The 14,907-nt window shown below is 59.9% G+C and overlaps 1 protein-coding gene across 1 annotated transcript; it reads right to left on the bottom strand.

Annotated features, from left to right (window-relative positions):
• Window positions 1–323: 323 nt before the first annotated feature.
• Window positions 324–14,453, bottom strand: LOC144955025 (uncharacterized). The gene is made up of 7 exons (XM_078885371.1): window positions 14,394–14,453; window positions 9,858–10,057; window positions 5,840–5,982; window positions 3,982–4,074; window positions 3,430–3,570; window positions 1,437–2,290; window positions 324–1,246 (listed from the first exon to the last, which is right to left on the bottom strand). The coding sequence occupies exons 1-7, from the start codon at window positions 14,451–14,453 to the stop codon at window positions 1,130–1,132; spliced, it is 1,608 nt and encodes a 535-aa protein (XP_078741497.1). The 3' UTR covers window positions 324–1,129.
• Between the last annotated feature and the right edge of the window lie 454 nt (window positions 14,454–14,907).

Below are 14,907 nucleotides of genomic sequence, written 5' to 3'. Positions count from 1 at the left end.
TTTAGTCCACCAGACTAAAACTTCTTGAGCTGGTTCTGTTACGTTAACCGCCCCTCTCCCTCCCCTTCCCACATCTCGGGGAGGAGAGGGGGGGGGGCTTTGGTCCCTACGAGATACTTTGGAGACCCAAGGAGGGCGCCTCCCTACCCCCTCCTAGAACCCGGTCGGTAAAACGGGTTCCTAAAAACGAATCGCAGGTCACCCTCCAGAACGATAAGACAGTCGTCGTTTATAGTTTTTTCTTGAAGTCTTCATGGCGTAGGACAATCCACAAGCAACGCACCAACCCCCACCACCCACCCCCCCCCCACCACCCACCCAGACTCGGCATCAAAGCGATCCCCTTGTGTGCGTAGGCTCCCGTGCGTGTGTGCATCTTCATCGCTGTGGCCACGCCAAAACACAAGGTCCCCTTCGTTGGCACAATGCGAGCCTCTGGGTGCTACTGAGTTGGGGAGGTCAGGGTTGGTTGGTTGGGAGGGTGGGGGGTGGGGTGGTGCTCCAGTAGTCGATGATCGTCGATGCGTTGCGACACCTTGACCCGTCCGGAGAGCAGACGGCAATCCGCTCCGGTTCCACGTCGACCTGGAGCGCACCGGGCCAGACCCCCAGAAGTGACGACATCTCATCCCGACCCGCCGCCTCCGCCTCCTCGTCCATCACAGGGGTCCAACGCTGTCGCATCTCCCCCCTCTCCTCTTCATCATCATCATCAGAGTCGTCGTCGTCATTGTCGTCATCGTCGTCTGCTGCATCTCACGCAACGCGTCCCCCCACGTGCATCGTCGCCCACCACCTCTCCTCTCTTGCCGACGAAGGCCCCCCCCCCCCCCGCTAGCCTCCACCACGACCGCCATCTTCCAGGGCCTCTCCACTGCTCAGTGAAGGCCTCCAACAGCCACCACCAACAGGCAAAGTCTCTCCACTGCTCAGTGAAGTCCTCCCATCGCCTCCACCATCTTCAAGGCCTCTCCACTGCTCAGCGAAGGCCTCCAATAGCCTCCACCATCTTCAAGGCCTCTCCACTGCTCAGCGAAGGCCTCCAATAGCCTCCACCATTTTCAGGGTCTCTCCACTGCTGGATGAAGGCCTCCTCCCCCCCGTCGCCACCGCCGCCACCGCCACCACCTCACACCTTGTAGTAGACGTTGGAGGGGCTACGGTCGGGGCCCTGCACGATGTAGATGGGGTGGCCGTAGTCGCCGCTCACCTTCTCGTAGTGGGGGGCCCCCCCGCCCCCCCCCCGGGACGAGCCCCCCCCCCGCCCCCCGCGACCGCCGCCGCGGGCCTCAGCGCCACAAGGACGTCGCTCGCCTCCGTGCCCGAGGCCCCGACGGCCGAGGCCAGCGACAGACTCCTCCGTGCTGCCCCCCCCCCCTCCTCCCCCCCCGGCCCCCCCCGCCGCCGCCGCCGAGGTGGGGGGGAGTGGCGGGGGGCGGCCCCCCCCCCACGACCCCCGCGAGCCGCTCGGCGCCGAGCAGCGAGGCGGACGACGACCCGGTGCCGCTGCCGCAGAGAGCCGCCCCCAATCCCGTCGTCCCGCACGGCCCCTGGGACGACGACGAGGACGACGACGACGACGACGACGAGGTGGAGGAGGTGGTGGTGGTGGTGGTGGTGGTGCCGCAGGGGAGGGGGGGCGGCGTCAGGGGGCCGGGCGAGGGCAACAGCAGCGGTGGCGGGTGGCCACTGTGGCCGCCGCTGTGGCCGCTGTGGCCGCCGCCGGCGCAGGCCGACAGTGACGCGGCCCGCCGGGCGTTGGCGAGCGTGGTGAGCGAGTAGGGCCCAGGGTGGCGCAGCGGGGCCTGCTGCTGCTGCTGCAGCAGGTGGTGCATGACGCCACCACCGCCGCCACCACCGCCGCCACCACCGCCACCACCGTGGTGGTGATGGTGGTGGTGGTGGTGGCCGCTCTTGCGGCCGCTCACCAGGCCCCGGTACAGAGGCGCCAGCTGCTGCTGCTGCTGCTGCTGGTGGTGGTTGTAGTGGTTGTGGTGGTTGTTGTGGTTGTAGTTGTGGTGGTTGTGGTGGCCGTGCTGCTGCTGCTGCTGGTGGTGGTTGCTGTTGTTGTGGTTGTTGTTGCTGCTGTGCTGGTGGTGGTTGTGGTTGTTGTTGCTGCGTCTCCTGTGGCGCAGCAGGAAGAGGAGGAGGAAGAGCGCGAGCAGCAGGAAGATGAGGCAGCCGCTGGCCACGCCCACAATGAGCGCCACGTCAGAGCCCAGCAGCCCCTCCCCCCCCGGACCCGCCCCCCCCGGCCCCTCCCCCACGCCGCTGCGGGGGTCCGACACCCCTGGGGGTGGAGAGGGGGGATGGAGAGGGGGGGGGTGGTGGTGGAGAAGGGGGGGGGGGTGGAGAGGGGGGGGTGAGGAGAGGGGGGGGGAGGAGAGGGGGGGGGGTGGAGGGAGTGGAGGAGGAGGTGTTAATTGCAGAATCAAATCGTAGTTGTACAATGAGCAGTCTCCCCCCCCCCCCACCAAGTCGCCACCGTTGCTAGGGGTGCGCGGGTTGCCCCGTTGCCAGGAGACGAGCGAATGTCTCCCCCGTCGCTAGGAGACGAGCTAGCATCTCCCCCCGTTGCTAGGAGACAACCGAGCGTCTCCCCTGTCGCTAGGAGACGAGCATCTCCCCCCGTTGCTAGGAGACGAGCTAGCATCTCCCCCGTTGCTAGGAGACAACCGACCATCTCCCCCCGTTGCTAGGAGACGAGCGAGCGTCTCCCCCGTTCCTAGGAGACAACCAAGCATCTCCCCCGTTTCTAGGGGCGTGCGAGTGTCTCCCCCCGTTGCTAGGGACCTGCGAGCATCTCCCCCGTTGCTAGGGACGAGCGAGCGTCTCCCCCGTCGCTATAGAGACGAGCGAGCGTCTCCCCCGTCGCTAGGGGCGCGCGAGCGTCACCCCCGTCGCTAGGAGACAACCGAGCGTCACCCCCGTCGCTAGGAGACAACCGAGCGTCTCCCCCGTTGCTAGGAGACAACCGAGCGTCACCCCCATCGCTAGGAGACAACCGAGCGTCACCCCCATCGCTAGGAGACAACCGAGCATCTCCCCCATTGCTAGGAGACAACCGAGCATCTCCCCCATTGCTAGGAGACAACCGAGCATCTCCCCCGTTGCTAGGAGATGAGCGAGCGTCACCCCCGTCGCTAGGAGACAACCGAGCGTCTCCCCCGTTGCTAGGGGTGAGCGAGCATCTCCCCCGTTGCTAGGGGCGTGCGAGCGTCTCCCCCCGTTGCTAGGGACCTGCGAGCATCTCCCCCGTTGCTAGGAGACGAGCGAGCGTCTCCCCCGTTGCTAGGAGACGTGCGAGCATCACCCCCGTTGCTAGGAGACGAGCTAGCATCTCCCCCGTCGCTAGGAGACAACCGAGCGTCTCCCCCCGTTGCTAAGAGACGAGCTAGCATCTCCCCCCGGTTGCTAGGGGCGCGTTACCTGGGCGGTTGGTAGGGGGCGGAGCCCCGCCGCCTCCGTCGGGCGGGGCGGGCACCACGATCACCACGGGCTCACGTGACGAGCCAGAGCCGGGGGTGGGGCGCCGCGTCACGGAGGTCACGTGGGCGGGGGCTCGGGGGTCTGGGGGGGGGGTCAGAGGGGGTGTGGTTAGTTGACGCTGACCGCAGGAGATGCACGAAGGTTAGCGAGTAGCAGCAGCAGCAGCAGCGATGAAGGCTGCCGGCACTGTGGCACACAGAGTGGGTGTGGGTTGCCCAGCAACCACGCCCGGCCGCCTTTGTCTCCCCCCACCACCAATACCATCACCACCACCGCTACCACCATCGCCAACACCACCACCACTACCCACCATCGCCACCACCGTTACCACCACCACCAACACCGCTACCATCATCGCCACCGCCACTACCCCCAATCACTACCATCACGACCACCACCATCAACACACCACCGCCGCCACCACCACCACCGCTACCAACCCTGACCCCTGCTGACCGTGACCCCTGACCCCTGACCCCCCCGGACACTCACCTTGACCGACCCGAAGCAGGATCCTCATGGCGTGGGATCGGCAAACTCCTCCTCGCTGGTTCTCGAGGCCCTCCAGCGTCCCGTTGGAGGTGGCTGTGGGGAAACCATCAACATCAACACCATCAACACCATCAACATCCACCATCAACACCCACCCATCATAAACATCACCATCACCATCACCACCCACCCACACACCATCACCACTCATCATCACCACCCACCCACACACCATCACCACTCATCATCAACATCAACATCACCATCACCATCATCACCACCATCATCATCATCAACATCAACACCATCAACATCCACCATCAACACCATCACCACCCACCCATCATAAACATCACCATCACCATCACCACCCACCCACACACCATCACCACTCATCATCACCACCCACCCACACACCATCACCACTCATCATCAACATCACCATCACCATCATCACCACCATCATCAACATCAACACCATCAACATCCACCATCAACACCATCACCACCCACCCATCATAAACATCACCATCACCATCACCACCCACCCACACACCATCACCACTCATCATCACCACCCACCCACACACCATCACCACTCATCATCAACATCACCATCACCATCATCACCACCATCATCATCATCATCATCAACATCAACACCATCAACATCCACCATCAACACCATCACCACCCACCCATCATAAACATCACCATCACCATCACCACCCACCCACACACCATCACCACTCATCATCACCACCCACCCACACACCATCACCACTCATCATCAACATCACCATCACCATCATCACCACCATCATCAACATCAACACCATCAACATCCACCATCAACACCATCACCACCCACCCATCATAAACATCACCATCACCATCACCACCCACCCACACACCATCACCACTCATCATCACCACCCACCCACACACCATCACCACTCATCATCAACATCAACATCACCATCACCATCACCACCACCATCATCATCATCAACATCAACACCATCAACATCCACCATCAACACCATCACCACCCACCCATCATAAACATCACCATCACCATCACCACCCACCCACACACCATCACCACTCATCATCACCACCCACCCACACACCATCACCACTCATCATCAACATCAACATCACCATCACCATCATCACCACCATCATCATCAACATCAACACCATCAACATCCACCATCAACACCATCACCACCCACCCATCATAAACATCACCATCACCATCACCACCCACCCACACACCATCACCACTCATCATCAACATCACCATCACCATCATCACCACCATCATCATCAACATCACCACCCACCATCACCATCAACACCATCACCACCCACCCACCATCAACATCACCATCACCATCCACCCACCCATCATCAACATCACCACCCATCATCAACAACACCATCACCACCCACCCAACATCACCATCACCATCCACCCACCCACCATCAACATCACCACCCACCCACACACCATCAACATCACCATCACCACCCAACATCAACATCACCATCACCACCCACCATCGACATCACACACAACGTTACAATCACACACATCACACACACACACGTCACCATCATCACCATCACACACACACACGTTACCATCACACTCACAGGTGATGTAGTGGTGGTGGTGGTGGTGGTGTCACACTCACAGGTGATGTAGTGGTGGTGGTGGTGGTGGTGTCACACTCACAGGTGATGTAGTGGTGGTGGTGGTGGTGTCACACTCACAGGTGATGTAGTGGTGGTGGTGGTGGTGTCACACTCACAGGTGATGTAGTGGTGGTGGTGGTGGTGTCACACTCACAGGTGATGTAGTAGTCACGATGGCGACGGAACTCGAGGCCCAAGAAGTTGGGTGACACCTCCTGGAACTTGAGCGTGTAGCGCAGGTCCGCGTCCGGGCGCTCGCACGTGAGCAAGACCCGGGGCCGCTGCACCGTGTCGCACCTGCACAAAGACAAAGGTCCCCCGTGTAGCCTTTACCGAGACCATCGCCATCATCATCATCACCATCACCGTCATCATCATCATCACCATCATCACCATCATCACCATCATCACCACCATCATCATCACCACCATCATCATCATCACCACCATCACCACCACCGTCGCGCCATCATCACCATCATCACCACCATCATCACCATCATCACCACCATCATCATCACCATCATCACCACCATCATCACCACCATCACCACCATCATCATCACCATCATCACCACCACCGTCGCCATCATCACCACCATCATCATCATCACCACCGTCGCCATCATCATCACCACCATCATCATCATCACTATCGTCCTCATCACCATCATCACCATCATCATCACCATCATAGCCACCATCATCATCATCATCACCACCAGCGTCGCCATCATGATCATCATCACCATCATCACCACCATCATCATCATCATCATCACCATCACCACCATCATCACCACCATCATCACCACCATCGACACCACGTCGCCATCATCGCCAACACACACAACATCACCGACTCCCTGTCCGTTACCCCCCGGTATTTATTTTAAGATTCCCTTGCCTAATATTCAAGGTCTTAAATGGACTTTCTACCGCCCCTCCCCTACATTCATGAGCTCCGTCAGTTGTTTTGTTTATAGTTGATATTAGAGGACGTTTAGTTTATATTAAACGCGTGACGTCAATTCTATATGTGGAGGGGAGGGGGGAGAAACTGGAGGAAAAATCCACGCGACCACGCGGAGAGAGACTATCTCCAAATACACAGCAGCAGCAGCAGGCGTCGTCAGGTTCGGGATTGAACCCACGACCTCCTGTACACCAGGCGAGATAGTCAACATCTCCTAGCCACCGTGATGATGATGATGAGGGAGAGACACGCAGACTCCAAATATACAGCAGCAGCAGCAGGCGTCGTCAGGGTCGGGATCGAACCCACGACCTCCTGTACACCAGGCGAGGTAGTCAACATCTCATAGCCACCGTGATGATGATGATGAGGGAGAGACGCAGACTCCAAATATGCAGCAGCAGCAGCAGGCATCGTCAAGGTTGGGATTGAACCCACGACCTCCTGTACACCAGGCGAGGTAGTCAACATCTCATAGCCACCGTGATGATGATGAGGGAGAGACGCAGACTCCAAATATACAGCAGCAGCAGCAAGTATCGTCAGGGTCGGGATTGAACGCACGACCTCCTGTACACCGGGCGAGGTAGTCAACATCTCATAGCCACCGTGATGATGATGATGAGGGAGAGACGCAGACTCCAAATATACAGCAGCAGCAGCAGCAAGTATCGTCAGGGTCGGGATTGAACGCACAACCTCCTGTACACCAGGCGAGGTAGTCACAGTGGAGTTCATTAGGCGACAACGCTCACTAGGCCCCAATGCTCACTAGGCCCCAATGCTGAGCCAGGCCCGGCGGGTCCCAGACGAGTCACCCCCTCCCCCCCGCCACCGAACCCTTCAGTGAAGGAAGCGGCGTTTCCGACAATTATGGGACCGGCGGTATCGGCGGCAGGAAATCGCCCAGAGCCGAGTCCGCTTTTCCGCCAATTAAAGCCAATTTCCGTCAACACGGCGGAGAGAGACACAGAGAGAGGCGGGGGGGGGGGCGGGGAGAGTGGGAGAAAGATGGGGGAGACTTAGAGGAGTTGGAGGAAAAGTTTGGAGAGAGTGGCAGTGAGAAGGAGTTGGGCAGAACGGACGGGAGAGCGGGAGAGCGAGCGAGCGAGCGAGAGAGTTTTCCCCCCCCCGGCACCCTGAGAACGACGGCGTGCAGTTGGGACGTGTTGACGCAGTCGTCACACTCCGCTCTGGGAATTGTTGTCTCAGGGCAAGCAGAGTCACGGCTCGGCTCAGCCTGTGACACTCAGGCCTGGCTCAGGCTCAGACTGTGACACTCAGGCCTGGCTCAGTCTGACACTCAGGCTCAGACTGTGACACTCAGGCCTGGCTCAGGCTGTGACACTCAGGCCTGGCTCAGGCTGTGACACTCAGGCTCAGACTGTGACACTCAGGCCTGGCTTAGGCTGTGACACTCAGGCTCAGACTGTGACACTCAGGCTCAGACTGTGACACTCAGGCCTGGCTCAGGCTGTGACACTCAGGCTCAGACTGTGACACTCAGGCTCAGGCTGTGACACTCAGGCTCAGGCTGTGACACTCAGGCTCAGGCTGTGACACTCAGGCTCAAGTCTGTGACACTCAGGCTCAAGTCTGTGACACTCAGGCTCAGACTGTGACACTCAGGCTCAGACTGTGACACTCAGGCTCAGGCTGTGACACTCAGGCTCAGGCTGTGACACTCAGGCTCAGGCTGTAACACTCAGGCTCAGGCTTGACACTCAGGCTCAAGTCTGTGACACTCAGGCTCAGGCTGTTACACTCAGGCTCAGACTGTGACACTCACTCTCAGACTGTGACAGTCAGGCTCAGACTGTGACACTCAGGCTCAGGCTGTGACATTCAGGCTCAGGCTGTGACACTAAGGCTCAGACTGTGACACTCAGGCTCAGACTGTGACACTCAGGCTCAGACTGTGACAGTCAGGCTCAGACTGTGACACTCAGGCTCAGGCTGTGACACTCAGGCTCAGACTGTGACACTCAGGCTCAGACTGTGACACTCAGGCTCAGACTGTGACACTCAGGCTCAGACTGTGACACTCAGGCTCAGACTGTGACACTCAGGCTCAAGTCTGTGACACTCAGGCTCAGGCTGTGACACTCAGGCTCAGGCTGTGACACTCAGGCTCAGACTGTGACACTCAGGCTCAAGTCTGTGACACTCAGGCTCAGACTGTGACACTCAGGCTCAAGTCTGTGACACTCAGGCTCAGACTGTGACACTCAGGCTCAAGTCTGTGACACTCAGGCGTGGCTCAGGCTCAGCGTGACTGGGACCAAACCTAGAGCCGTGGCTCATGGGAGCCAGAGCCAGTCCCGAGCCGAGCCAGGCCCAGCCGCGATCAAGCATTGCGGGCCTTGGGTCCGATGTGAGCGTGTGAGCGGCGACTGTGGTGCTGGTGGCGAGCGAGTGGGTGAGCGAGCGATTGAGCGAGTGGGTGAACGAGCGGTTGGGCGAGCGAGCGGATGAACGAGCGGTTGAGTAAGTGGGGCGAGTGAGCAAGTGGGTGAACGAGCGGTTGGGCGAGCTAACGGTGTGAACGAGCAGGTGAATGAGCAAGTGGGTGAATGAGCGGGTGGGCGAGTGGGTGGGCGAGCGAGCGAGCGGGTGAGCGAGCGATTGAGTGAGTGGGCGAGTGAGCAAGTGGGTGAACGAGCGTTTGGGCGAGCTAACGGTGTGAACGAGCAGGTGAATGAGCAAGTGGGTGAATGAGCGGGTGGGCGAGTGGGTGGGCGAGCGAGCGAGCGGGTGAGCGAGCGATTGAGTGAGTGGGCGAGTGAGCAAGTGGGTGAACGAGCGTTTGGGCGAGCTAACAGGTGAACGAGCGGGTGGGTGAATGAGCAAGTGGGTGAATGAGCCGGGTGGGCGAGCGAGCGGATGAACGAGCGGTTGAGTGAGTGGGCGAGTGAGCAAGTGGGTGAATGACCAAGTGGTGAATGAGCGGGTGGGCGAGTGGGTGGGCGAGCGAGCGAGTGGGTGAGCGAGTGGGTGAGCGAGCGAGTGGGTGGGCGAGCGAGTGGGTGGGCGAGCGAGCGAGCGGGGTGAGCGAGTGGGTGAGCGAGTGGGTGGGCGAGCGAGTGGGCGGGCGAGCGAGTGGGTGGGCGAGCGAGCGAGCGGGTGGGCGAGCGAGCGGATGAACGAGCGAGCGCACGGACGTGCGGGCGAGCGAGCGAGCGAACGAGGATCTCACCTGTCCGCCTGCTCCCTGCTCACCACGTAGAGGCGGTGATACTCATAGGGGGCCGCCCCCTGGGCCCCCGCCGGGCGGAACTCGTGGGGGCAAATGATGTCGAGCTTATCCCCGATCTGGGGGTACAGCACCAGGCCCTGCCCCCCGTGGAACCTGGACAGACAAGGACAGAGAGAGAGGGGGGGGGGAGAGGTGCGATGATGACGATATCACGCAAACTCCCGGCCTTCGTACGTTCTAGCGGCGGCGGCGGCGGTTTTGGGCTGCCCGTCGAACAAAGACGACGGTTACCGCATCACCATTGGAACCTCATTTGGCAGAAGAAAAAATATGATAATTGTTTTTTTACCCTTTTATCTGGCAACAAAACTGACACCTTTTTTTACAAGGAGTCATGTTTGCATAGACCACAATACCTGCAGTCATAATGCTATTTGGCGTCATCTGGTCCAACACCATGTGAGACTAGGCTCTAAGGAAAGCTGTCTTCGGGTGTGGACCAATCAACTTCAAGGACAGTGCATACATTATCAGAGTTATGTTTTTTGTTTGCATTATGACTGCAGGTATTGTGGTCTATGCAAACATGACTCCTTGTAAAAAAGGTGTCAGTTTTGTTGCCAGGTAGAAGGGTAAAAAACCAATTATCGGTCACCGCATCGTCGCCGCGCGGCGCTTCGAGACGCGCTTCTGTGGCCGTCTGGAACGCTCTGCCCTCCGATTATAGGAAGGGACTGGGAGCTACGGCACTTGTGAATCATCGCCTAGATTGGCAAACTCATTCCTTTAGGACTGCTGCTTCTTGTTGCTGTTGTGTTTGGTGTGTTGTCCTTCACCCCACCCCCCTATGTACGGTGTGAAAGAAGTTTAACACACACACACAGCACGGTTGGCTACGTACGGTGCGAAAGAAGTTCACACACCCACAGCACCTCAGTCCCAATCACTCCAACGCCTTGTTCCCGCCGTTCGCAACCAAAGTGACGGTGACGTCACCACGGCGCCTGTGCCAGGCTAGGTGCACTTTGAGACCGTCACGCAAAGTGTCGAAGGCTCCCTGCCTGCAGGAGGGACAGACACTGCAGGTGGCGTGGATTGACTGCTGTGCCAGGCTAGGTGCAGGAGGAGGTCACGGGACAGACCCAGCAGGTGCCGTGGGTTGACTGCTGTGCCAGGCTAGGTGCAGGAGCAGGTCACGGGACAGACACTGCAGGTGCCGTGGGTTGACTGCGGTGCCAGGCTAGGTGCAGGAGGAGGTCACGGGACAGACCCAGCAGGTGCCGTGGGTTGACTGCTGTGCCAGGCTAGGTGCAGGAGCAGGTCACGGGACAGACACTGCAGGTGCCGTGGGTTGACTGCGGTGCCAGGCTAGGTGCAGGAGGAGGTCACGGGACAGACCCTGCAGGTGCCGTGGGTTGACTGCGGTGCCAGGCTAGGTGCAGGAGGAGGTCACGGGACAGACCCAGCAGGTGCCGTGGGTTGACTGCGGTGCCAGGCTAGGTGCAGGAGGAGGTCACGGGACAGACACTGCAGGTGCCGTGGGTTGACTGCGGTGCCAGGCTAGGTGCAGGAGGAGGTCACGGGACAGACCCTGCAGGTGCCGTGGGTTGACTGCTGTGCCAGGCTAGGTGCAGGAGGAGGTCACGGGACGGACCCTGCAGGTGCCATGGGTTGACTGTTGTGCCAGGCTAGGTGCAGGAGGTCACGGGACAGACCCAGCAGGTGCCGTGGGTTGACTGCTGTGCCAGGCTAGGTGCAGGAGGTCACGGGACAGACCCAGCAGGTGCCATGGGTTGACTGTTGTGCCAGGCTAGGTGCAGGAGGTCACGGGACAGACCCAGCAGGTGCCGTGGGTTGACTGCTGTGCCAGGCTAGGTGCAGGAGGTCACGGGACAGACCCAGCAGGTGCCATGGGTTGACTGTTGTGCCAGGCTAGGTGCAGGAGGTCACGGGACAGACCCTGCAGGTGCCGTGGGTTGACTGCTGTGCCAGGCTAGGTGCAGGAGCAGGTCACGGGACAGACACTGCAGGTGCCATGGGTTGACTGTTGTGCCAGGCTAGGTGCAGGAGGTCACGGGACAGACCCTGCAGGTGCCGTGGGTTGACTGCCTGGGCAGATGCACCAACACTGCTATGTCAATCACCACTCACCTCACCCCTCACCCCCAGCACCATCACTTTCACTCACCCACTATCCTCACCCCCCCCCCTTCCACCCTCCCTCACTGCTCACCCACATCCCTCACCTCCAGGTCTGCTCCTCACCAATAACCTCACCCCCCCCCTCCCCTCTAACCCCATCCCCTCACCCCACCTCCCATCCTCACTCCCTCCCCCTCACCTCTCTCCTCACCCACTATCCTCACTCCTTCCACCCACATACCTCACCTCCAGGGCAGTTCCTCACCAATAACCTCACCCCACACACCCACCACCCCTCCCCCTCACTCCCTCCCCTCCCCTCCCCTCTCTCCCCACACCCTCACCCCACACACCCACCCCTCACCCCTCCCCTCACTCCCCACACCCTCACCCCACACACCCACCCCTCACCCCTCCCCTCACTCCCCACACCCTCACCCCACACACCCACCCCTCACCCCTCCCCTCACTCCCCACACCCTCACCCCACACACCCACCCCTCACCCCTCCCCTCACTCCCCACACCCTGACCCCACACACCCACCCCACCCCTCACTCCCCACACCCTCACCCCACACACCCACCCCTCACCCCTCCCCTCACTCCCCACACCCTCACCCCACACACCCACCCCTCACCCCTCCCCTCACTCCCCACACCCTCACCCCACACACCCACCCCTCACCCCTCTCCCCACACACTCACCCCACACACCCACCCCTCACCCCTCCCCTCACTCCCCACACCCTCACCCCACACACCCACCCCTCACCCCTCCCCTCACTCCCCACACCCTCACCCCACACACCCACCCCTCACCCCTCCCCTCACTCCCCACACCCTCACCCCACACACCCACCCCTCACCCCTCCCCTCACTCCCCACACCCTCACCCCACACACCCACCCCTCCCCCTCCCCTCCCCCTCACTACCCCCCCCCCCCCAGCCCGTACGCCAAGCCGTGAGAAACATAAACAAGAGACACTGGCACAGAGCGTCTGGGGAGACACGGGGGGTAGGGGTGCAGTGGGGGGGGGGGGCATGGGGGATGGGGGGGGAGACACACACACACGGGGTGAGACACACACACAGAGTGAGACACACACAGAGTGAGACACACACAGAGTGAGACACACACATACACACAGAGTGAGACACACACACAGAGTGAGACACACACACAGAGTGAGACACACACACAGAGTGAGACACACACATACACACAGAGTGAGACACACACAGAGTGAGACACACACACAGAGCGTCTGGGGAGACACGGGGGTAGGGGGGGGTAGGGGGGGGGGGGGTAGGGGGGGGAAACACACACAGAGTGAGACACACACAGAGTGAGACACACACATACACAGAGTGAGACACACAACAACAACAACAACCGCCATTCGCCACTAAGTGGCGGTGACGTCACCACGACGCTTGTGCCAGGCCATGTGCACCTTGAGGCCACGTGAAGTGTCGAACGCCCGCTGGCAGGAGGTCACGGGGCAGACCCAGGTGCCACGGGTCGACTGACCGAGATGACCGAGATGACTGGCTGATGCACCACCTGTGCCCCCTACTGTGCCAACTTGCTGTGCTTTAGCCACCCGGCGCTCCGCTCGTTGTTGTGAGCGTCGCTCCTCCGCCCTCCGTTGTTGTTGGAGGGCGACTGCCTCCAACTGCCCAGTAGCGTCCTTCACGAGCCTCCTCCACTGAGGCCGATCTTGACACCGCTGGTACCAGTCATCGGCAAGTCCACTCAGCTCCACGTCCTCCTGTACCACATCACTCCATCTCTTCTCTAGCCCGTGCCGCGCCCGTTTAGCCCCCTCGATCCGGCCGAACAAAAGCTGTTTAGGCATGCGGTGGCTGGGCACCGCATGCCTAAACAGAGTGAGACACACAGAGTGAGACACACACACACACAGAGTGAGACACACACACAGAGTGAGACACACACAGTGAGACACACACATACACAGAGTGAGACACACACACACACAGAGTGAGACACACACACACACAGAGTGAGACACACACACACGGAGTGACACACACACACGGAGTGAGACACACACACACGGAGTGACACACACAGAGTGACACACACACAGGGTGATACACACACACGGAGTGACACACACACACGGAGTGACACACACACACACACGGAGTGAGACACACACACACACAGGGTGATACACACACACGGAGTGAGACACACACACACACACAGAGTGATACACACACACGGTGACACACACACACGGTGACACACACACACACGGACAGTGACACACACACACACAGACACACACACACAGTGACACACACACACACGGAGTGACACACACACGGAGTGACACACACACACGGAGTGAGACACACTGCAAACAGCCCTGGCGGCCATGTTGGCTCCCACGCGGTTGCCATGGCAGCCGCTGCCGGTTGCCATGGCAGCCGTTGTGTGGCGCGGTTGCCCTGGCAACGGCGACTCCCCCCCCATACCCCCTCCGCACTCTTTTCAAGTGGCGTTTGATTTACCTCGCAACGCTGCAGAGATAAATAATTACAATAATTACAATAATTATAAACATATACTTGGGGGGGAACATAATTACTCGATGACCGTCGTGGAGATTGCGTTAACCACATCGTTACCATGGTTACACGCAGGTGAATACATCATCGTTACATTCTTAATCACCGTCATCACAAGACCATCAACCTCGACGTAACAAAGACAAAGATCCCCCGTGTAGCCTATTGAGAGATTTGGGGCAAGTGCCGTTCGCGAGTTGCGTTTATGAGGGGGTGGGTGGCCAGCACCACGCCCGGCCTTTGTCTCCCCAGTGCTAGCGATGTTTACTACACACCGCTACACCAGGTACTCATTTGAGGCTGAGTCG

Source organism: Lampetra fluviatilis, unplaced genomic scaffold (assembly GCF_964198595.1).
Source record: "Lampetra fluviatilis unplaced genomic scaffold, kcLamFluv1.1 SCAFFOLD_1078, whole genome shotgun sequence".
In the NCBI taxonomy this organism is placed as follows: domain Eukaryota; kingdom Metazoa; phylum Chordata; class Hyperoartia; order Petromyzontiformes; family Petromyzontidae; genus Lampetra; species Lampetra fluviatilis.
Note: the sequence above shows the minus strand (reverse complement) of the source record. Positions and strands in the feature narration are given on the sequence as shown.

What these genes read in the sequence shown, in the direction of transcription:
- LOC144955025 (XM_078885371.1), bottom strand. Translation starts at nt 14,453, where the DNA reads ATGGCAACCGGCAGCGGCTGCCATGGCAACCGCGTGGGAGCCAACATG. An exon ending in CCAACATGGCCGCCAGGGCT is followed by an intron (nt 10,058 to 14,393) that starts GTTTGCAGTGTG and finishes TGATATCGTCAT; the next exon opens with CATCGCACCTCTCCCCCCCC. An exon ending in GGGTCGTGGGGGGGGGGCCG is followed by an intron (nt 1,247 to 1,436) that starts CCCCCCGCCACT and finishes GGGGGCTCGTCC; the next exon opens with CGGGGGGGGGGCGGGGGGGC.